This window comes from Haliaeetus leucocephalus, unplaced genomic scaffold (assembly GCF_000737465.1).
Source record: "Haliaeetus leucocephalus isolate CR32 unplaced genomic scaffold, Haliaeetus_leucocephalus-4.0 Scaffold808, whole genome shotgun sequence".
NCBI lineage: Eukaryota > Metazoa > Chordata > Aves > Accipitriformes > Accipitridae > Haliaeetus > Haliaeetus leucocephalus.
In genome coordinates this window covers 2022304-2042486 of record NW_010973244.1, presented here as the reverse complement: position 1 = coordinate 2042486, position 20183 = coordinate 2022304, and the positions used below count along the sequence as shown (strand labels likewise).

Below are 20183 nucleotides of genomic sequence, written 5' to 3'. Positions count from 1 at the left end.
CACAATCCTTCTACTTTTAGGTCTTGTTTCCAATCACTTTTAACTTAGTCCAGTTTACACTTGGCAGCATTTTTCATGGCAGATACCTATCTAATGCTGAGTATTTCCAAAAAGCATCAGCAAAGTTACTAATTTGTCAGAAGGAAGTTAGGGAAGAAGAGACTTTCCTGTACAAAATAAAAGACCTCTTTTCACTTCTTCACTGAGAAGCTAAAATTTGCCAGGAATGTTGCCTAGATGCTATAGATGCGATCTTTGCTGTTCTTGAGAAGTTGTTCCATTCAGCCAAATGATAAGCCCTTAAGAGGTTTCTGTTAGCATGTGTTAAGTAGTCTAAGCATTCAGCATGTTCCAGTCCAGGGCCCACAGAGGGGAAAGAGAACCTTTCCCTGCAGCTGCAGCTCTGGTTAATCTGGTACCTCCTTGGGAAGCCTGCGGAGGCTAAACTGTCTGCCCAGCCGTAACAGTCTTGTGAAAAAGAAAGCAGTCTTCAGAGGAGACAGGAATCAGACCAGGAACTGTCCAGGTTAAGCAAGCTGGGACAAAATGCTTTTATATGACACAACATAGGACTGCGCTAGAAACAAAAAGCTGCAAAATAAAGCATGCAGAAGCCAGTCATTAAGGAGAATGAAGGTACTGCCCCCTTGTGATTTTGCTTTGATACCATCTTTAATTTCAGGGTTGCACAGTATTTTTTCACAGGGCCCCTGCCTTCTTCAGTGCACAGGCTGAGCATCCTCTCTGGATCAGTCAGAGCCTCAGGACCCTGCCTCACCTGTCCCAGGAAGCTGTAGAAGAGGAGAGAGCCTCTTACCTGGTGGTTTGCTGCCTGGGGTGGACCCTGCTCTTGCAACAGGACCCCAGTCTGATGCTGGCCAAACTGAACTAGTCGGAAGTGACCACCAGCCTCATACAGTTTCTCTTCTGGAGGCCCAGCCTGCCGCCCTTAATTCTGCAGAGGAGCCAAATTGCTCACAGCCATGGCTTGAAGCTACTGACAGCTGTTTTGAGCATTTCATGCACTGTGTCTTGTTAAGTAACCTGGGAGATCTGGTCTCTATGTCTGAAATTGGGCAACCACAATGAGTGGCACTTTTTACCTTCACCTTTCTTTGATTCACATTCTTGTGCAAAATGAGTCCTTCTCCTTCACCTCAGAGGGAGGCTGAAAGCATTACTGTTTTGTGAAGCACTTAGCTTATACAGTGATGAGCACAGTAGAGAAGCTCAGGAGGGTATCAGTAATTATGTATTCACTGATGGTTTAAATACAATGGAAGGAAGGCCTATGGGCAGTACTCTGGGCAAGGAGAAGAAAAATACCAAGAGGGTCTCTCACTGAAGATTATTGTGCATCTTGTGCACTGAACGAGTTATGAATCCTGCAGAGGGGAAAAGGGGTGCATGGTCACATAACTAAAAGCTGATGAGCCAGCACATGAAGTCACAGGCAGGTTTAGTTCTGGTATGTTTGATTTTGCAGGCTCAATGCTCTTTTAGCCTGTTTTTGCAAAGGTGCTACTTGTGTTAAGAAAGTGTCTCCAGGACCTCGCTGGTCTTCGCGTTGGCTAAAAAAAGTACATCCTCTAGCTAAAGGATTACATCCTGTGCTTTACACAGCTTTTCAGCATAGGACCCTCTATGTGAGCACTGTGGGATGTTGAGGGTGAAATCAGCTGAAAGGAGCCACATTTTGGGGTCTGTTTTTACAGAGCCAAGCACAGAAGGGCTTTGGTCCTTAACATGGGTACTACTGCAGTTCAAAAAATAAATAATAATAGTTTAGTACAATCCAGATAGGGCTTGACTTAGCGGGCGCTTTGTCATTGTCAGCTGGCAGTGTAATGCTGTATCCTGACTACTGGCTGAGTACTTGAAAAGAAGATGTTGCTCCTGCTGACAGCTAATAGTGGATGTCCTTTAGCACACCAGGTAGAGCTTCTACTTTGTGCATTTGAAAACACCTGGTTTAGGTCTCAGCTGGGAGAGATTATGCAGAAAGGAGACGTATGAAATAGCATCAAATGAGGATAATCCTTCATTTGACATTTACTCATTTGGTTACCTGCCTCAGTCCTGCAGTGCAGCACCCCTGCTATTAATCTTTTGTCAGGATGTACTTAATGTTATATCTGCTACCTGTGACAATTATTAGACTTTGCACTTCAGCAGCACTTCTTTTTGAGAGGCAGCATGGCCTAGAGTGAGTATAGAGGGGGTAATCACTTCCCATGATATTAAGAGTACCAATTCAAAACCTTTACAAAAGATTAGCTGGTCTTTAATAAACACAGAAGGTTGGGACTTCATGTTCTAAATGATCTGAAATACAGAACCTCTGTATTTTTCTAGTCCCTTAGCAGGGCAGTGATACCAAATTTACAAAGTTAGTTTTCAGAAAATGAGCAAAATTCCCTGTCAGCTACAAGGTGTTTAACTCAGGAGTAGTTCTGCCTACTGCAAGAGACTTTCTTTGGGTCTAGGCAGATGTAACTGTGAATAGACCTTAGCTATCTCATAATGTGTTAAAATTCAGTTTCATGTGAGCATGGGAGCCCTTTGGGATCTCCTCCAAGGTTTGAAGGAAACTGAGAAAGCACAGCAGTAGCACTCCCCCTCCCCCCCCCAGGCTCTGCCCCTGCTTCCCTGATGTCATCAGAACAGGAAGGAGCAATTAACATAGTGTGGTTAATTACAGCCAGATCCTGGCTGTTCTGGCTCCTATCACTTTGCTCTGGGCTGACCCAGAGCTGAGCGTCAGGGTGGTGAGGGTACTTTCACGAAGAGCACTAGAAAGGGATAGTTAGGTTTGTAGGGGGAGCTTAGGCGGCAGTGGATTAATATCAGTGAGGAAGACCAAGAGTGTGTGTTTCTGCAAGCAGGTATTGGGTTCTCAATGTTTTCCTCACCTCATATAAGCTCCTTGTATAGAGCGTTTGTTGTATAATTAGTCAATGCCGATCTCTCTGAACTGCTTTCTATCTAGAGACAAGTGGCCACGTATTAATTTCTCCAGCTTCCCTTGGCAAACACGGAGTGAAAAGCAAAGAGAAAAATAAAACCAGAGTTAAGATATACAAATGAAGTATAAGGTTATCACAGAGAAAAGTGGAAGTATCTCCAGCAGAGCGCCCAACAGTCTAATTATGCACTGTATAAAAAAAGCAGAGTATCCTTTTATCAGGTTTAAATTATCCAGGTTTTGAATTTAACAGAATGTCTTATAGTTATAAGACAGGGAGCCCTCATGTTCTCAGGCTTCCTTCTTTATTCAATATTTTATATATTCTTATTATGTCTCCTCTTATTCATCTCCTTTCTGAGGCAAATGGTTGTTTTCAGTCTGCTCTTTAGAGAGTTCTTGCATTGTCATTTCTGCCGATACTGTCTGAAACAGTCTCCCTCTAGTACATGCAATAATATTCCAGAAGAGGACCAGCAATTCAAATGCACCATGATTTTATGTGTTCTGTTTCCCATTCCATTTGTCTTAACATGTTTTTGCCATAGGTTCATGTTGATCAAATTTTCATTCCTCCATTGAATTCTGCATTGAGACAAGCAAGTGCTTCTCGTGAGTTGGCTCAGCTAATTTAGAACCAGTGTATGATTAGTTCAGACTCCCCTTCAGTATCGATATGCATCTTGCTATCAGTATTGATCATTCATCAGCATACTTGGCTCTAACCTCTAAGCTCTTCACCATGCTGCTTAAGATAATTTTGCCATATATGCAGATTTCATTTTTTCTTTGCTTGAATCCATGCCTAGATTGCTGACAATTGCACTAAAAAACAGACGACCTCATCTGAAAATTTGTATCTAACTTTTACTAAAAACCAACTGCTTAATTCTTACATCTGATTTCTGTTTTAAACTTTAAGTTTTAAGTTTGTATATTTATGTAATTAAATCTGTGTAAAAGGACACAATCAAATGCTGCTTAATGAAATGGATCTTAAAAAGGATGTATTTAGAGTAGAACACAATATATTCAGCAATGTTTTGCAAGAAGCTCCTTATGATAGGATGTACAGGATAAAAAGTGTGTTAATTATGTGAGCATTACAGGTATTTTGCTGTTTTATTATCACTCTTATTGGGATCTGCCTAAGTAAGATGCAAAGCTGAGTGAGTGAAAGCTTTTCTTGCATTAAAATGTCTCTAGTTAATTGCATGTAGTATGTTGTAAATGAAGGCTTAGTTGCAGTTCAGACTGAGTCAAATTCAGACCAGGTGTAACCCCACTGAAACAGGTTCTGTTATAACTAGACACATCACATGCGCAGCACAGAGCTTTATTCTCCGTGGTCTTGTACTGTGTATGGTTAACCTACAGAAGAGAATATAATGCTTTATCATGCCATAATAGCTTCATTTTATACCCTCTTTCAGGAAGCGTGAATGGCAGAGAAGTGCGACAAAGTGAATAAAAATGAAATTCATCAGTATTACAGAAAGTTGCATCTAATTCAGGCTCTGTTGAAATTTAATTCTGCAGCTAGCCTCCTATAGAAAGCTCATATAGTTTATAGGATGGTGACATTAAGGGAGATTGTTTTGGAGATCACCTGCATCTTGCAGCAGAAAGTGGTGGATGTCTTTCACCACAAATACACATGAATGGCAAGATTTCTGCCTTCAGAAAGTATATAATGTAAGAAGTCAAGCAACATAAAGAGTATAGACTGTGCAGGTGCACGTTGCATGCACATTTATATGTACAGATATACATATATACAAGTGTGATTGTGTGTATGCCTGTAATTGTGTATGTCACAGATCTTGTAATTAAAAGTCAATTTGAAGCAACTTGCTCCAGACTAGTTCAGTGTTACTCGAGTTTAAAGTCATTGGAGCCAGCACATTATTAATTCCAGGAAAGTTCTGGAGCTAAGAGAAGTGTGCTGTAGTTTAACACTTCATTACTTCATTTTCAGACCCTAAAAGCAAGAATTAATTAGCACTTTCCATGTAATTAATGATACCAGTTTTAGAAACCAAAAAATGCTTAGCCATGAATCTAATTCAAAATGATGTTTGCCAGAAGTGTCATGAGCTTGCATGGAGGGAGCACAGATGAATTATGCAAAGTACTGTTAATACAAAGTCCAGTTTGGATACTAAGGATTCCTGAACAGGAATATCCTAGTGAGAAGGACAAAGCTGTCAGTGCTGTCTGAGCACATAAGGTTAACCAGTGTGGTTCTGTTGCTCTCAGTGAAACTATTCCATTTTACTCTGGTATATGGCAATGTATTCATGAAGAAAAATTTCACCTAGCGTAGCAGATAAAACAGAATAGATAATATGGTAAGCTGAAGAGAAAGTACAAACCACAGACTCTGTTAATTTTAAACTGGTAATAGAAAAGTGAAAAAAGAGGCAATGATGTATGTGAGTTAAATACAATTGTAAAACCATGACTATTATCTGATGAAAACTGGAAGAAAAAATAGTATAATATATGCTATACTTTATTAGATGCAGGATACGTCTTTTTACAAATTCAGTTAGATGACTTGTCTCTAAGTTAGTGATTTTTAATGAAATGTGTCAACATTACAAATGCAGAGGGATATTCATGAAACCTAGACAGTTTTGAAAAATTATTTCAAAGGATTTCAAGTCTCATACCTGCCTTTAAGATCACACCACATGTCTGGTTTCATAGCCACAGTTTGATACGGTTTTCCCCTGTACTTAAGTGACAAGCCATAAAAGCAACTGATGACTTGTCTGCATTGTCTACTCACAGCTCAGTGTTGTCAGTTAGAAAGTAGAGGGAAAAGAATAAGATTTAAAGCAAAACTCTTATTTCGTGTTACTAAAAATGTTACATATATTGTGGGTAAAATGATCCAAACAGAATTACATTTTTAAAGTCTCCCTTCCTGTAAAGCCATTTGGTTTTCATTTTGCATCTAAAATACTTGAAGCAGTAGGAGTTTCACAAAGCTCTTCGGGGCTGCGAGGTTGCTGAGTGCGTTGTCACTCATGCGACCTGAGTAATTTGTCAACAGTCACTCTTGCAGGTTGTTTCCATCAGGAGGAGAAGTAGATGACAGAGTTGGAAACTTACTTTTATTCATTACTGTTTGTTTACAAAGAACGTACACAAATTCCTGTTTCTGCCAACTCAGACAATGGAAGACAGGTTGGTCTGATGGTCCTGGCTGCTGCTTCGCTTCTGGACCCTGTCCAAGGAGAACTCATTGGCTTTCTCTCTTCTACATCTCTGTTGGGGTCAGACTACGAGTCTGTCCTGCTGACTGACTGCAGCTTTCCACATCTGACTGAGCAATGTTCCTGGCTGCATATTACACATATACTTAGTTCCATCAAATTATATACATAAACTTCTGTCTATGAAGTCAGCTTATGCAGACCCCCTCAGCAACCATGGCTCAACTCCCAGCCACCCTTACATATGTCCCACGTTTTGGACAGTGACACCTACATGTCAGTTTACTGTGGGATGAATGAAGCTCTTTCTTACATTACTCCTTATAAAAAAAGAGCATCTGAGCATGTGAAAAGCAGTATTTGATCACTGTTAACTTAATTATGACTTGTATTATTATTTAATTCAGTTAAGATTGCAATGTCTGTAGGGCCCAGGTTTTAGGACAGGACTTAAGGACTTGCTGAAGTCAGTCCCTCTTCAGAAGTATTTAAGAGTTATTAGGGGTGCTTTCCTGAAGAGTAGCTGGGTACATTTGTAAAATGGGAAAGGTACTTGTTTGCCCCTTAACAACATTCCTAAACAATAAAGAAGGACTTTGAAAATCCAAATCAAAAACTAAAGGTGAAATCCTGGCCTGGTGTAAGGAAAGGATAAAAACTCCATTGAATTCAGTGAGTGCAGGTATTCATCCAATGGGTATTAGTGGGTTTCTGCACCCTGGTTTCTCATTTTCACTTGCTCTCAGTCTTCACGCAACTCTTCAGGGAGAGTAAGACAAAGTAGTGACATCTGTACCTACTTGAGCATGAGCTAGAAGAAGCCATGGTGTTATCCTAATACTTGATGATCAGCTTTATTGAACATGAAGACAGTCCACCTACAAATTACCTCTCCCTTTGTGAACTGAGGTCCTTTTTGGAGGGACTTGGATCATTTGGTCTGCCTAGTGTCAGTCGCTGATGGCAGGAAGAACTGATGGAGGCTACAGAGTGATCTAGGAGTGCCAAGGCTTTTCTACCAGTCGGGAAGGGCCTGTGTGCTCCCTTGCAGTGCAGGGTGCACCCTCCCTCATGGAGCAAGCACTTGGGCTGTGACTGTACCACCCGTACATCAAAGACGCTTCAGGCCAAAGGGCCTGAAGCCTTCTTCTGCACGGTGATGTAGATGGAGCCAACGTGTCTCACTATGACACGTTACTGTACTGCGACCAGTTCTTGACCTATTTCATCCAGATTAAAGATGAGAAGACTGTACAGGAAGAGGGTATAGTAATAATTTCAAATATGCAAAAGAGAAAAGAAAGGAAGAGACTGCGAAGGGGAAGATGCATGATGAGTGCTGGGTAGAATAACAAAGTGCTGGTCTTGAATTGCTGCAAGAAAGAATTAGGATAGAGGACAGGAAAGAAAACTTTAATATGGTAAACATAACATTGTTCTATGTGAATAAATAAAGATATCCCAAAGAAACAAATCTATCCTTTTGAAATTTAAAAAAAAGAAAAAAAGATATTTTAAAACATAGAAAGGTCTCACTGGGTCAAACTAGAGGTGTTAGATACTATCTAGTCACACAGTCTGTCTCTGATGGTGCAAACAGTGGATGCTATTTAATAAGCACATGAACCTGCCTGCTTTTTGACTTTTGTTCTCTCTGTGCTCTCCCAACACCAATAATCATTAGATTAGTGATCCCAAAGCATATGCTCTTGCTTGTTCCTTTTAGTATTTCTTTATGAACCTGTTATCTTTGGACTTGTCTAGTCCCATGTGAACCTGCTGGCTATGTCTGCTTCCTGGGGCAGCTGTTCCAGAAGTCCCCCAATGATTTTTTTTAATCTCTTTTAAGTCATTCACCTATGGCTTTCATTGAACGCCCCCTAGTTTACATGCTTGAAAAGCTGTTTTCCTAACACCTTGCAAAGCAGAACCAGAAAGGGGAAAGCACTCTGTTACTTTTGCAAGACTTATATGCATCAGATCTTGCAGAACTGCATGTATTTTGTGATACAAGAACACAAGATAGTTATCTTCACAGTTTTTGTGAAGAAAAGAAAACTATCATGATGTAACAAAACTATCTTCACAGTATTCACAGAGCTGGGATCTCCTTGGCATTTTTGCGTCAGCCTGTCTCCTTAGGCACGCCTATGCAATGTATAGGAAAGAAGGAATTTTTCCTGACTCGAATTCACAGCTGTTTTGTGGTAAATTCCGCAGCTGTGACCAGAAACTGGATGACCTTGTTAGTAGGACAGCCACAAAGTAGCCACAAAGTTTGGTTTTGATTATAATGTCTGTTTTTCTTCTTGAAGTCTGTTCCTTAAAATTTGATGTGCTCATGTAATTGCAATGTAGTTTACTGCCCTGCTTTACCTCCGATGAAGGGAGTTTGAGACTTCGCAGAGGAGGAGAAGAGAGGGAGAGAGAGACTGACAGACACAGAAGCCCACAGTATGGAAAATTAAATGATATCACTGATAGGCTTTTCTGTCAGTGTATATGAGTTATTGAATGCTTAAGCAGACGTATTACATGGTTTTTCTATCCCTTATCCCCCATAAAACTTAACAACTAAAAAGATAACCTGCATGTAGTTTATTAGTGGTCTTACGTGCATTCATCTTTTTCTTTTTTTCCTTTTCTACTTTGTTTAAAACAAAAAGTCTATAACAGAAATACAAGTCAGATTCCCTCCAGTGGAGTAGATTTTCATTTCTCAGTAGGAAGATGGAAGAAAAAGATTCATAATTCACTTACACTTCTGTGAATCCAAGATTTTTTGGAAGTGACTGGTGTTTTGCACAATGTGAATGATTGGGGCAGGCATCTTGCATTCTTCTGGCATCTGGATTTTGGAGGTATTGAGCACCCCTTGTCTGAAATGCAGCCCCTTTAAGGTATCTTAAAAGAAACATGTTGCAAAATGAGGCCTCTGAAACCACTCATCGCTTTTGAAAAACCTGGTTGTTGGTTTTAGTAGTTCTGGACTCTAAAGATGATTACTTTCAGGTCTTGTTTACTGCCTCTCGGCATGAGTTTTAGACAGTTACTGAGCTACACCGGTCCCATCTTGGTGCATGTTTCTGAGCAGACGTGGCTGGATCAGCTGGGCAAGGCCAGGTGGTGCTGCTGCCCACCCTTCCTCCTGATGCTGGCCTCCTGGCTAGAAAGCAATGTGAGCTTGTTGGGGCCAGCAAGAGGGCATATGGCTGCCAGTCAAGGCAGAGGGTTCCCATGGGATCTGAAGGGCCTCTGGGCTACGGGGATTCTTCACATGACCTGTATTCAAGAGTTATCGAACAAAGTGTGTTAAAATCTTCGGGAAGAAGGGCAGGAATCCAGGTCTCCCCAACAGGGTGCTACATGTCAGCAATGTTGCGAGCTTTGATTTCTTTTTCTTCTTTTTGGCCCACATCCACTTTATTGTTGAGCAGCTTGAATGGTTTCTGAAAGGCAGAGAAAGACCTGCCACCTTCTGTTCTCTTCAGATCCTTCTGATCTTTTCAGATCAGAAAAATCGTCCAGGCTGCCCTGTGACAGCATCTTGCATGAGGGTGACATTAAACCCAGCCAGGTCATCTTGCCTTATGAAGAGCTCTCCAGAAACAGTTGGAGAGAATTATTTGAAGGCAGCTATATGAGCTATTTAAGAAATCACCCTGGTGGCTGAACTGTTGTCACCATTTCTGTGTACTCCCCTTAGCTGTGCTGGCTAGTTGATACCTGTTCCTCTGCTCCCTCATGATCTCCTTTTCATTTCAATCTGAGGTGTTTGAAGTTTGGAGGCAGAAGGAATGGAGTGCAGGTTGCCAGGCTCCGTAGAAAAATCCTAGTACCTCAGACTCAACCCTTGGTGCTGAGCACAGGGCAAAAGAAAGATAATAAAGAAATAAGGATTCTTCCTTTCCTTAGCACATCTGTCCAGCTGTGTCTTAATGCATCTGCTGCGGGTGTCATTGATTTCCAGTCAGGGCCCCTAGCTAAGATGATGTCTGTCTCCTCGGTTGTACCCTGCAAGTTTGCTTGCTTTCAAATTGGACAAAAGTCAACAATGCCTGGCTTAGCATCCTCCTTCTGGAGGCTCCATATGGTGTTAAAGCATATGTAGAGAAAGAGGACATCTCTATGAGGTAAAATCTATCCTTTTGGTGGAAGTAATTTTTATTTATATAGGGAGGGGAATTTCAAATATACTTAACGTTTAAGCACTTGCACTGTACTGGTGTAAGGCACATCACTGCAGGCCAGTGAAACCAGTTTCTATATTTGTTAAAGCAGAGCTGCTTTTGTCCTTTAGTTAGAAAGGTATTTTGCCACTGGGTAGGCATCATCACTTTTTATGTTGCTCTATGTGGGGTAGAGAATGTGAAGGAGGCACGCTTGACCAAAAATACCCTATTGACACAGCAGTCTTTTCCCATCTTTGGAGGGACTGAGTGGAGAATATTGCCAAACTCCAGTAAATATAAGTGAGCTGCATTAAGTGCAAGTTGTGTGTGTACATACATTTTGGAGCTTCTACAGTCTGTTTCCTACTCGGGGCCAAAGGTTCCTCTTCAGCATCCAAGTCCCCAAGTCTCTAGTCAGTGGCACCTTAACAGCCTCCAGCTGAGATAAAAATATATTCAGATCACAGCAGTCCCTTCTGCCTCTCCCAAACTGTTTGGGAGGCATCTCCTGTACTCTTGCTTTGCATAGGTTGAAAAATTAATGTTAGGTGCAGGTTCTCATGTAACTGTAGTCACAGAGCAGTGATGGGCAGGATCTACATCTCTGAGCTGAGGCCTTAAGTCAGTCATGTCTTGTGGCTGAATCGTAAGTTTGTCTTTTTACCATGTAGGATCTGAAGAATATTACCAAAGTTTTGGACCTGGACTTGCAAAGCTAGGTATTGTGCATGCTTAAACACCTAGAAAGGAAAAAAAAACCCAACCCTCCTGTATTTCCAAGGCTGCTGTGTGCTTGGAGCTCCCAATGAAATCAGTCCACTTATTTTTTTCTTTTAAACTGATTCAGCTGAAGGGTGAAGATGTCCTAGGTGTTAACCACTCACAGAAAAATAAAATACTTCATACAAATTGTTTCTGTTGCGTTTGTTGATCTTGGTGAATTTGATAGCATCTTCGTGATGGTGCCGTCTAGTGTTCGAAGTATATGAGATGAACTCACAGTATATATATCAAAGCAAAAAATGCTGGCGTATAGTAAGGAGGCATTGTTTCAGCCTCATGTATGACATTGTAATTGTATGTTTTTTAATGAACAGGCCAGAGTAGTTACACTTAGCAATGTTTGTTCACTAAAAAGGAAAAGGGGTGTTAAATCATTGTGTTCTTTGATGAATGGCTTGTACACTGAAGAATAAATTGAACAAACTGGCATAGAGCTCACTGAACATGAAATCAGCTATTAGAAGAAAGCTTGTGAACAAATTCTGAGTCTGATATGCATCTTTTGATTAATGTCCTATCAATCATCCATAGTGGCTACCTTAGCTAAGTCGTGCTGTAATCATTCATGGTTGCTTACAGGAACACTAGAAGGGACTATAGAGCTGCAGTAACTGAATATTATTACTGATTTCTCCCTAACTCTTGCTGTGAACAATTACTGTTTTCACTACGTTTCTGCCTCCCTTTATTAAAAAGAATACAATGCAAAATGAAAAGAGAGTTCCTCAAAGACCAGTAAAATTCTCCCAGGGTATTCTTAATGATATTCTGTCCTAAATGGGCAAACTATTGTAATGCAGAGTTCTCACCAGGAATAATAGTAATGTAATCACATTGAAGCTGTCTCTTTATGGATTGTAGTCAAACAGACAAAATGTATAGTCAGATTAATGAACACAGAATTTCTGTAGAATTATTACTTAAAATGGTTGAAATGATTTTAGCTTTTTGTATCACGGTATTTTCAGTTAATGCACTTAACAGCAACAGCAATTAAGACTCCAGACTGTAAATTTGGACTAAATCCACCCTTTTGACATTAGAAGAAGCCTTGATTCTTAAAAGGTATTATGCTTGCACCCCTCTCTTTTAAGATGTTTTAAATTTATATGGCTGTGGACTGTGGTTGTTCGCTGTTTTTTTTTAAGGAAAAAAAATCAGTGAATACACTTTTTCCTCCTTTTTAAAATATTTTGAAATATTTTTTTTTCCTTTATGATTGTAAGTTATTGGCAAACATTGCCAGGAGACTCTCATACTCTTGTGTGTGAAGATTTAGTTCCACACCACTTATTTCTCGAGTGTGACACAAAGAATGCTTTGGCACTACCCACAAAATAGGTACTTAGATGGCAGTGTAATTTCCTCCAAAGTCACTGTAGTCTGGGAAATACGGTGAAGTAATGAAGTGATGACAGGTATTAACATGCATAATGGGCTTTAATAGACATTTAATGTTGTTTAACTGGAAGAAGGAGAAGTGCTTTCCCATTGGAATATTTCTACATTGAAACTCATTGATCACCAATTTCAGGGGGGAAAGGTTAATCCATCAGTTTCTGTAACCAAACGGCACTGATGGAAATTCTTTAGGTGACATTCTGGATGAACTGAGCTTTCCATCTTTGCAAACAAATGAGTGATATGACAAGCATGGTGTTCAGAACACATTTAACCAATTGATTTTCTCTCCTCTTGTAATAAGATCTAGAGACATATGAAAGAGCGTAGCATGAGCCAAGATTAAAGGAACTGCTTCATACACGTGAACATAGGGGAACTGCATTATCAATAAAAGTACTATAAAGCATGTAGGCACCCATTCTTTTTCTTTATATAAAGTTTGTTATTGCAATAAATAGCTGTTATTGAACTGCTTGCCTTTTATTTCAGTTTTTCTGAATTTTATTTCAGTCAGCTTTCTGTGGTTTCCTAGTAAATGTTAGGAAAAAATGTTATGTTTTGTTATGGTATCATTTTTGCACTCACTAGTAAATCTAGGCCAACTCTGGATTTAAAACCAGGATTTATCCTCCTTTGGGGCACGAAGAAAGATATGAGGGGGAGGGAGGGAGGGACCTGACTTCAACTAATGTAAATATTTCAAATATATTTTAAAGGTTTAATCTATATGGTTCCATACTGTAACGACCCTCATCATTTTCCTCCCTCTTCCCTCCTTTTTCTCCCAAATTCAGCCCTGCTCTGAGTTTCACATACCCTCCTACACCGGTATCCCTCCAGCAAATGCATCAGCAAATTATAAGTCGTCAGCAAACCCTAGGTTCAGCCTTTGGACACAGTCCTCCACTCATCCATCCTGCTCCAACTTTTCCTACCCAGAGACCTATCCCTGGCATCCCCAGTGTCCTGAACCCTGTCCAGGTCAGCTCTGGACCTTCTGAGTCCACACAGGTGAGAGACAACAGAAGAAACCTTTGCACCCCATTAATTTAAAAATGAAATAAATTAAATAAATGACATTGTCTTGATGGCAATTAATCACCACTGTCACCGAGACCCTTCGATAACAGTTTTCTTGCAGCTATAGCTTTTGCAGTCCCCTATTATAAATCACAGGAGTGTATCCACAGTTCCTGATTGGTAGTGTGCTTTTTAGTCCTCATAAATATTTCAGTGTGCTGCAGCAGCTTCTCATTCCAAGCTGTCTCTCCTGGATCTTACACAGGAAGTTAATAGAGGTAGGGAGTAAGAAAAGGGGGAAAACCACATCAAAACACTAACATTTTAAAGATTAGCAGATTTCACCTCCAAATCAGGCTGACTGTTATATGACACAGGGTCCTATTCTGCCCTCCTGACACAGGTGCGAGTAACTCAGTCTGTGAGCAACAGAGGAACTTGAAGATAGTGCAGAGGTTTGAAGTTTTTTTTTCTTTGATTTGTGCAAAATTGGACTTACTGAGTTTGAATTAATCATTTCAGTAAACCAAGGTGTATTCTTAAAAGCTGGGCATGTGCAGCAGTGAATCAGGCCCATAATGTAGAGTTTATCACAGTTCGTGCTTTGCCTGTTATTAACTAGTGCTGTTTGTTTCCAGATGACCTGGGATAGGTTATTTATCAGTCTGGGAGCTGTTTATCTCCTAGCTAGCTTTTACAAATGTAGAAGCAGAACATGCTGCTGTAGGAAGCATATTGATTTTTTGTGGGGTCCGTGCAAGTTCAGATATCTCTAAAAGATCTCTGGATTCCTACAAGATCCATTTGCAGGTGTAGATAATGGTGTTCAGTCTAGCACAGTAAGAGAAAAACAAGATTCTGGCCTGTTTATGTCAGCAGTAGTTTTGCTATTGACTTGGGAGAATCCAGGACTTCATCTAGGATTTTTTTGGCTGAGTCTCACGCTAGTGTTCAATTTTTCTTCCTATCCACCATTATAATGGGAAATGCAGTAAAAGAGCTGAGATCTTGTGGGCAGATGTTAAGTGCAAAACCTTTCTTCCAACTGTGAAAAATAAATCTTTCTCTTGTGTTTATTTGAATGAGCACACAGTGATTTTGCTTTTCAAAATTGCCTTTCTGAAGTTGTCACTATGTGGAAAATCAAGTTCCTCCTACCCCTCCCTGGCCTGACAAAAACAGCATTGGTTTGTAGCAAGGAATTACATCAAATGCCATCCTTCCTGTTCCCTCCCTGCTCCATTACAAGGTTGAGCGATGCAGCTCTTCCACAAGTTAATGCTATGTAATTGAAGCACAATGTAATTGCATATCCTATATAATTAACAGTGTAGCTTCTCCAAATAAAGTTGCTGAGCAGATGCTGCATATTTTTGTTTGGAGCTACATATTTATCACAGTCTAATTTTGTCTTCTTTTGGGGGGAAAAAAAACCCTGCCTACAGCAGAATAAACCCACAAGCGAATCTGCAGTGAGCAGCACTGGAGATCCCATGCACAACAAGCGCTCCAAGATAAAGCCCGATGAGGACCTCCCCAGCCCGGGAGCGGGAAGCGTGCAGGTATGGCGGTCAGGTTACAGTCATAAGCCTTTCATCTCGCTGCCAGAGGGAAAATGCGCCCTCCCCATAGCTTGTGTTTTCAGGCTTCCTGCGCTCGTATGGCCCTTCATCTAGTGCATACACGGGCAGCCTCAGCGCACGGTAGCAAGGGTTAAACGTGAGCAGTGAGGGGCTGCTGGGGTACAGGGTCTGTTGCAGAATGAGGGCAGAGAGGAAAGAGGGTGATGGAGAGGCTCCTGTGATCAGTCAGAGCGTGCTCAACCCTCTGTTTGCCATGGGAAAGTCAACAAGAGACATTCAGGTCTTTGCTGAGGATGTATTTTCTGTTCAGCAAAAATACATATGCCACCTTGACTTTTTACCAGGTCTTAAAACTGTACTGCACTGAGGCCTCAGTGTCGGGCTCCAGTCTTATTTGCTATACTTCCTATACCAGTTAATGCCACTGGTTTTAGTAGAGCAACTCCTGATTTACAGTCACTCGGGGGAGATGAGAATCAGAGCCTCGATCTTGTGAGTGAATCCATGAAAACAAAGCAGAGGTCTGTCTAAATCCTTCAGCAGGTTCGAAATGGAAAAATAGCATGAGTGCATAATGTGAACCAAATGCTTACGGTAACATCTGACTCCTACCCTCAGCGAATAACAAGCTGGGGAGAATAAGGCACCTTGAGGAACTGAAGGTGAAAAGTCAAAAAACAAAATTAAATATTCTCTTCCTCTGCTTACACCTTTCATGCACACGTGGTGGGCAAGAACAGACGAACAAGTAGCATGAAAATTACCGGTCTGTTCTCGGAAAGGTTTTAGTGTGCGAAACTGTCACTGGATTAACAATGAAAGCACACTTTGGATTGCCGGTGATCCAGTTTATGTCTAACCCTAGTACTAAAGTCAGATTCCAATTATTCAACTGTATTGAATAGTGCGTTTTTCACTAGTGGTGCTACTGAATAATAAGGGGCAAGTGTACAAATAACAAGCTGCTTAAATATAGGAGAGAGAAGCCAAGCCTTTATGATTTGCTTTTAATTGAAAAGTAAAGGGATTTTTTTTTAGAAATTCTCTGCAGTGAGTACCTCTGGGGAGGAAAAATTTATTTTACACGTATAGTCTGCAAATGACTTCTGGCTTACCAGGCCTGTTTTGGGCTTCTGTATTTTGTAGAACAGAGTAACATAGCGAACTGAGAGTAAAATAATCCCCCCCCCCCCCCCCCCTTTTTTTTTTAATTCTGAAGAAATTCACTTTTCTTCCTCCTCAGTTTCAGAACTTCCTCTCTCTTCTCACCCCTGTTTTTTTCCTCTCTCCAGGAACAGCCAGAAGGAATGACCCTGGTAAAAGAGGAAGGGGACAAAGATGAAAGCAAACAGGAGCCTGAAGTGGTCTATGAGACAAACTGCCACTGGGAAGGCTGTTCCCGGGAGTTTGACACGCAGGAACAGCTAGTGCATGTAAGTTAATGGTATTCAGGAACTGGGTTTTAAAACTATGTGACCTTTTTCATAGGGGTTGGGTTCTCTGACCCTGTGCTGAGTCAAGTTTCTTAGCTAACAGCGCTGCAAACTGGAGAGGGGTTTATGAGTTTCTGAGAATAAAGAAAACTCAGAGCCACAGTGCTTGACCTGTTCATTCAGCTAAAGCTTAGTGTAAAATTCAATAAAGTCTTCAATAGAGATTGTAATGGCTCTGATCCTGTAAGCCAGCAAATGCTATTTTGAGTTAGAGACTTTGATAGTTATTGAGTAATAGTAAGCTGGACATGAATTATTATTAACCTTTAGCCAAGTTTGATTTTTTCTCCTCAAAGGGACTGTAACAGTAGAAATGGGTGAGGGGATTTCTTCCCCTTCCCTAAGGGGGGGGTTGGTATCAATTTACTGTTGAGTGTAAACTGAAGGGGGTTATTTGGCTAAATGCATGGAGACTGAGTTATTTCATGTTTTTAGCAAAAGCAAACTATGGTCTTTTTTATGCTACACCAAATATTAGTTGTATCTGCCTTGTTTTTTCTTCCTCTCTGCCACCTCTCCAAAAGAAATTATTTTTACTGTTTTGTAATATTGTAAGCTAGAAAATGAACAGTCAAAACCTAGAATATAACCTGGCAAGTACAGTGTCCCCCCATTTCCAACCTCCTTAGCTAGCAGCACCTCTCTTAATTACCGGCATCATAGAACATAGCAAATACTCTGAAAAAAAAGGAATTCCTAGTACAGATTAGAGAGGAACATCTTCAGCAAATGATCAGTGTGTCAGAATCATATTTATTGTAGAAAACTGTTTAATACTTTCCTGGAGATCATGCAAAATCGATTGTGAAATGTGGCCAGTACTACTGAAATAGCTTGTTGAAAAATGTACTTTTCCACCCAAAATAAATAAAAAAACCCCACCATCTATTTCCAAACACTATGCAAAATGGTAAACTGATGCTGCAAAGCTGACTTTAGTAAAGCAATGCCAGCTTTCACTTGCTGGAGTGTGAGAGCCTCTTGGTGTTGCAGTTATTCATCAAGCTGTATTTTCGGTTTCTTGTTATTATTAGGTAGTAGTAGTAACAGTAACAAAATAATAATATGTGAAAGACTATCAAAACTAAAATAATGGCAGAATTGTGGCATTTTTTAAGAATCCTTTGGACACGTTTTGCACAAATAATTCCCTAACTTTTTAATAGGCCAAAATGAAATGTAAGGAGAGACTCTGTTGGTGTCACAGTATCTTTTGGGGAAGAAATGCCATATAAACAGCTGCTGCAAAGGGTTGGACACATTTAAAAGATCAAGTGTTGGTCTTGCAATTGATTCCATGCAAACAGACCAACTGACATCATCTGGGGCTCTGCACAGGCACAGTCTTTATATCTGCTAATAATTGTAAGGCTGAAGCTTTATGATGCCTGGCAAACCTTTCTCAATATTCAGAAATGATCCTAGTGATGTTGATAAATAATTTACACCAAAATATGTGAAATAGAAGAGAATTGCAGAATAAAGGTGCCCTTGGTAATGAAAAAAAGGAAGAGGATTTTTTGACATTTCAGATGTAAAAATTAATTGAATTCCACTGTGCCTGTTAGCTACTAGCTAATGTTTTGTAGTTTAAGGTGAATTAAATGGACAGCGTGATTGGTTGTTTGGGGTTTTTTTAAAATGCGTTTGTTGATTCTGGTGTGATTTTTATAGCAAATCTGACTGTATTATAAGGGTCAGCAGCAAGACTCCTCTGAAAAAAATGTATTTCTTATGTTTCTGCACAATGGCAACATCTGAAATGGGTTTCTCTAGACATAAAAAGGGGATATAAAAAATGTTTCTATGATACATGGAGTTCTTTTTGGCAGGGCTTAGGATTCAGATATGTTATGATGGCATTTAAGATTACGAGGTGCAAGTCCTGACTCAATACCCTGAAGACAATAAATTCATCATCGCAACCATCACATTCAAGTAGCACAAATCACGCTGTAAGAGTCAGCGTGACTCAGTGATGGGGCCCTGGTTTGTGATTTCTTTTGCTGCTCCGACAGAGCCCTGCTGTGGGGACTTGAGCGAGTTATTTCTGTCCAGAATTGCAAAGGGCTTTAGACATCCAACTCTGTTTGAAAGTCTGGCCCTTCACCCTGGTCTGTCTCTCCCATATTTTGTCTGCCCTTGATTGCCAGAGCCCTCTGATGTACACCTGCAGCAACTAGGGAAATGAAGTCTGAGTCTTGGTAGGCCTTCACAGGAAGGCAGTCCCGGTTTTGCTTAGGTCTGTGACTCCGGCAGAAAGCGTTCAGTCCCCGAGCAGCAGTTCGGTCCTTGAAAATCTCCCCACTGATGTGGCTCGTGTATGCCTCCTGCCCAAATACTGGCGAGTAAATCCAAGTAGATACAAGCTGCTGTAAATGCGCTTACCTCAGCGCCTTTGCACTGCATGAGTTCCTAACTTGGCGTGTACATGTGTGCACCTGAACTAGGCACAGAGAGAGCGTGTGTCTCAGTGGCATGAGTACATCCTTTACTCAGTAATATTTACACTGCAGTAGCAGCTGGAGGCCTCGTCAAGCCCAGAGTCCCGCGGTGCTAGACGCTGCTCAAACGCAAGAGAAGGAAGGACCCCGATATGGGCACGAGCTCTTCACTCTGCACCTCCAGGGCCGTGTACATCAGGCTGTTCAGTGCTGTCTGGAGGTACCTGAGCTAGCCTGTGTACAGGTAGGGCTGTAGCTAGGACCACGCTATTAACCTTCAAGTCGTGCAGCAGAGCTCTGCCACGTTGTCTCTCCTGGCCGCATGCACTGCTGCTCTGCGGGTGATTCCCAGCCTGCTGGCAGACTCAGCAGAGCCTCAGTTGCTCCAGCCGAGCTTGAAGGGGCTTTTGAATAAGATGCTGGACTGCCACGTAGGTAATCAAAAGTACAGATAACCATCCTGTTTTGTTGCTTCTACTGTGGCATAGTAATCTTCAAGGCAGGGGCAACTGGCATAGATAAAGGCAATAAAGGCTTAAATTGCCCTAGCAAGACTCATCCCGGTAACGTCTGCTGTCTTCCCTGTATTCCCTGGCACTCAGAAAGGATGATGAGCATGAGCAGAGAGCTACAGTCACGTGTTCAAGGGTGTTGGGTGGGTGTGATACAGCACTACACATGATACTACATCATATTGCATACACACACCTACTTGCCCATACTATGGGTAGTCAAGTGAACTGTATAGTGAAACTGAGAGTGAGCTGTGTAGGCCTTCACAAAGGATTGCACGAAGACCCTTCCCCGTCACCCACTTCGTTGAGTACGTGGTGTGTAGCATATATTCAGTAGAAAGGAAAATGCATTTGTATATTTGACTTGGAAGCATTTAGAGTATTCTTTCACCTGTACAACTCTCTAAACCAGTTCCCTGGGTTTTGGAAATTCAGCTGAGAAGAAGAAATTTGTAAAATGCAGAGTTTCAGAAAAAAGACCTAAAAAGCATTCTTACACATCCTGATAAGGCTAAATTTTCAGGATCTACACAGGCTAGCAGTAAGTCTTTTAATGAATGCGGAGTTTTCTTTCAGGGGA

General features: G+C 41.0%; 1 protein-coding gene across 3 annotated transcripts in view; it reads left to right on the top strand.

Annotated features, from left to right (window-relative positions):
- The window catches only part of GLI3 (GLI family zinc finger 3), a 195169-nt gene that overhangs the window by 142273 nt on the left and 32713 nt on the right, over nt 1–20183 (top strand). For 2 of the 3 annotated variants that reach the window (XM_010581788.1, XM_010581789.1), the window contains 3 exons: nt 13343–13559; nt 15014–15130; nt 16444–16584. In XM_010581788.1, the coding sequence (XP_010580090.1) occupies nt 13343–13559; nt 15014–15130; nt 16444–16584 (475 nt within the window). The remainder of the gene's footprint in view (nt 1–13342; nt 13560–15013; nt 15131–16443; nt 16585–20183) is intronic. The other variant, XM_010581790.1, reaches the window with a different exon arrangement.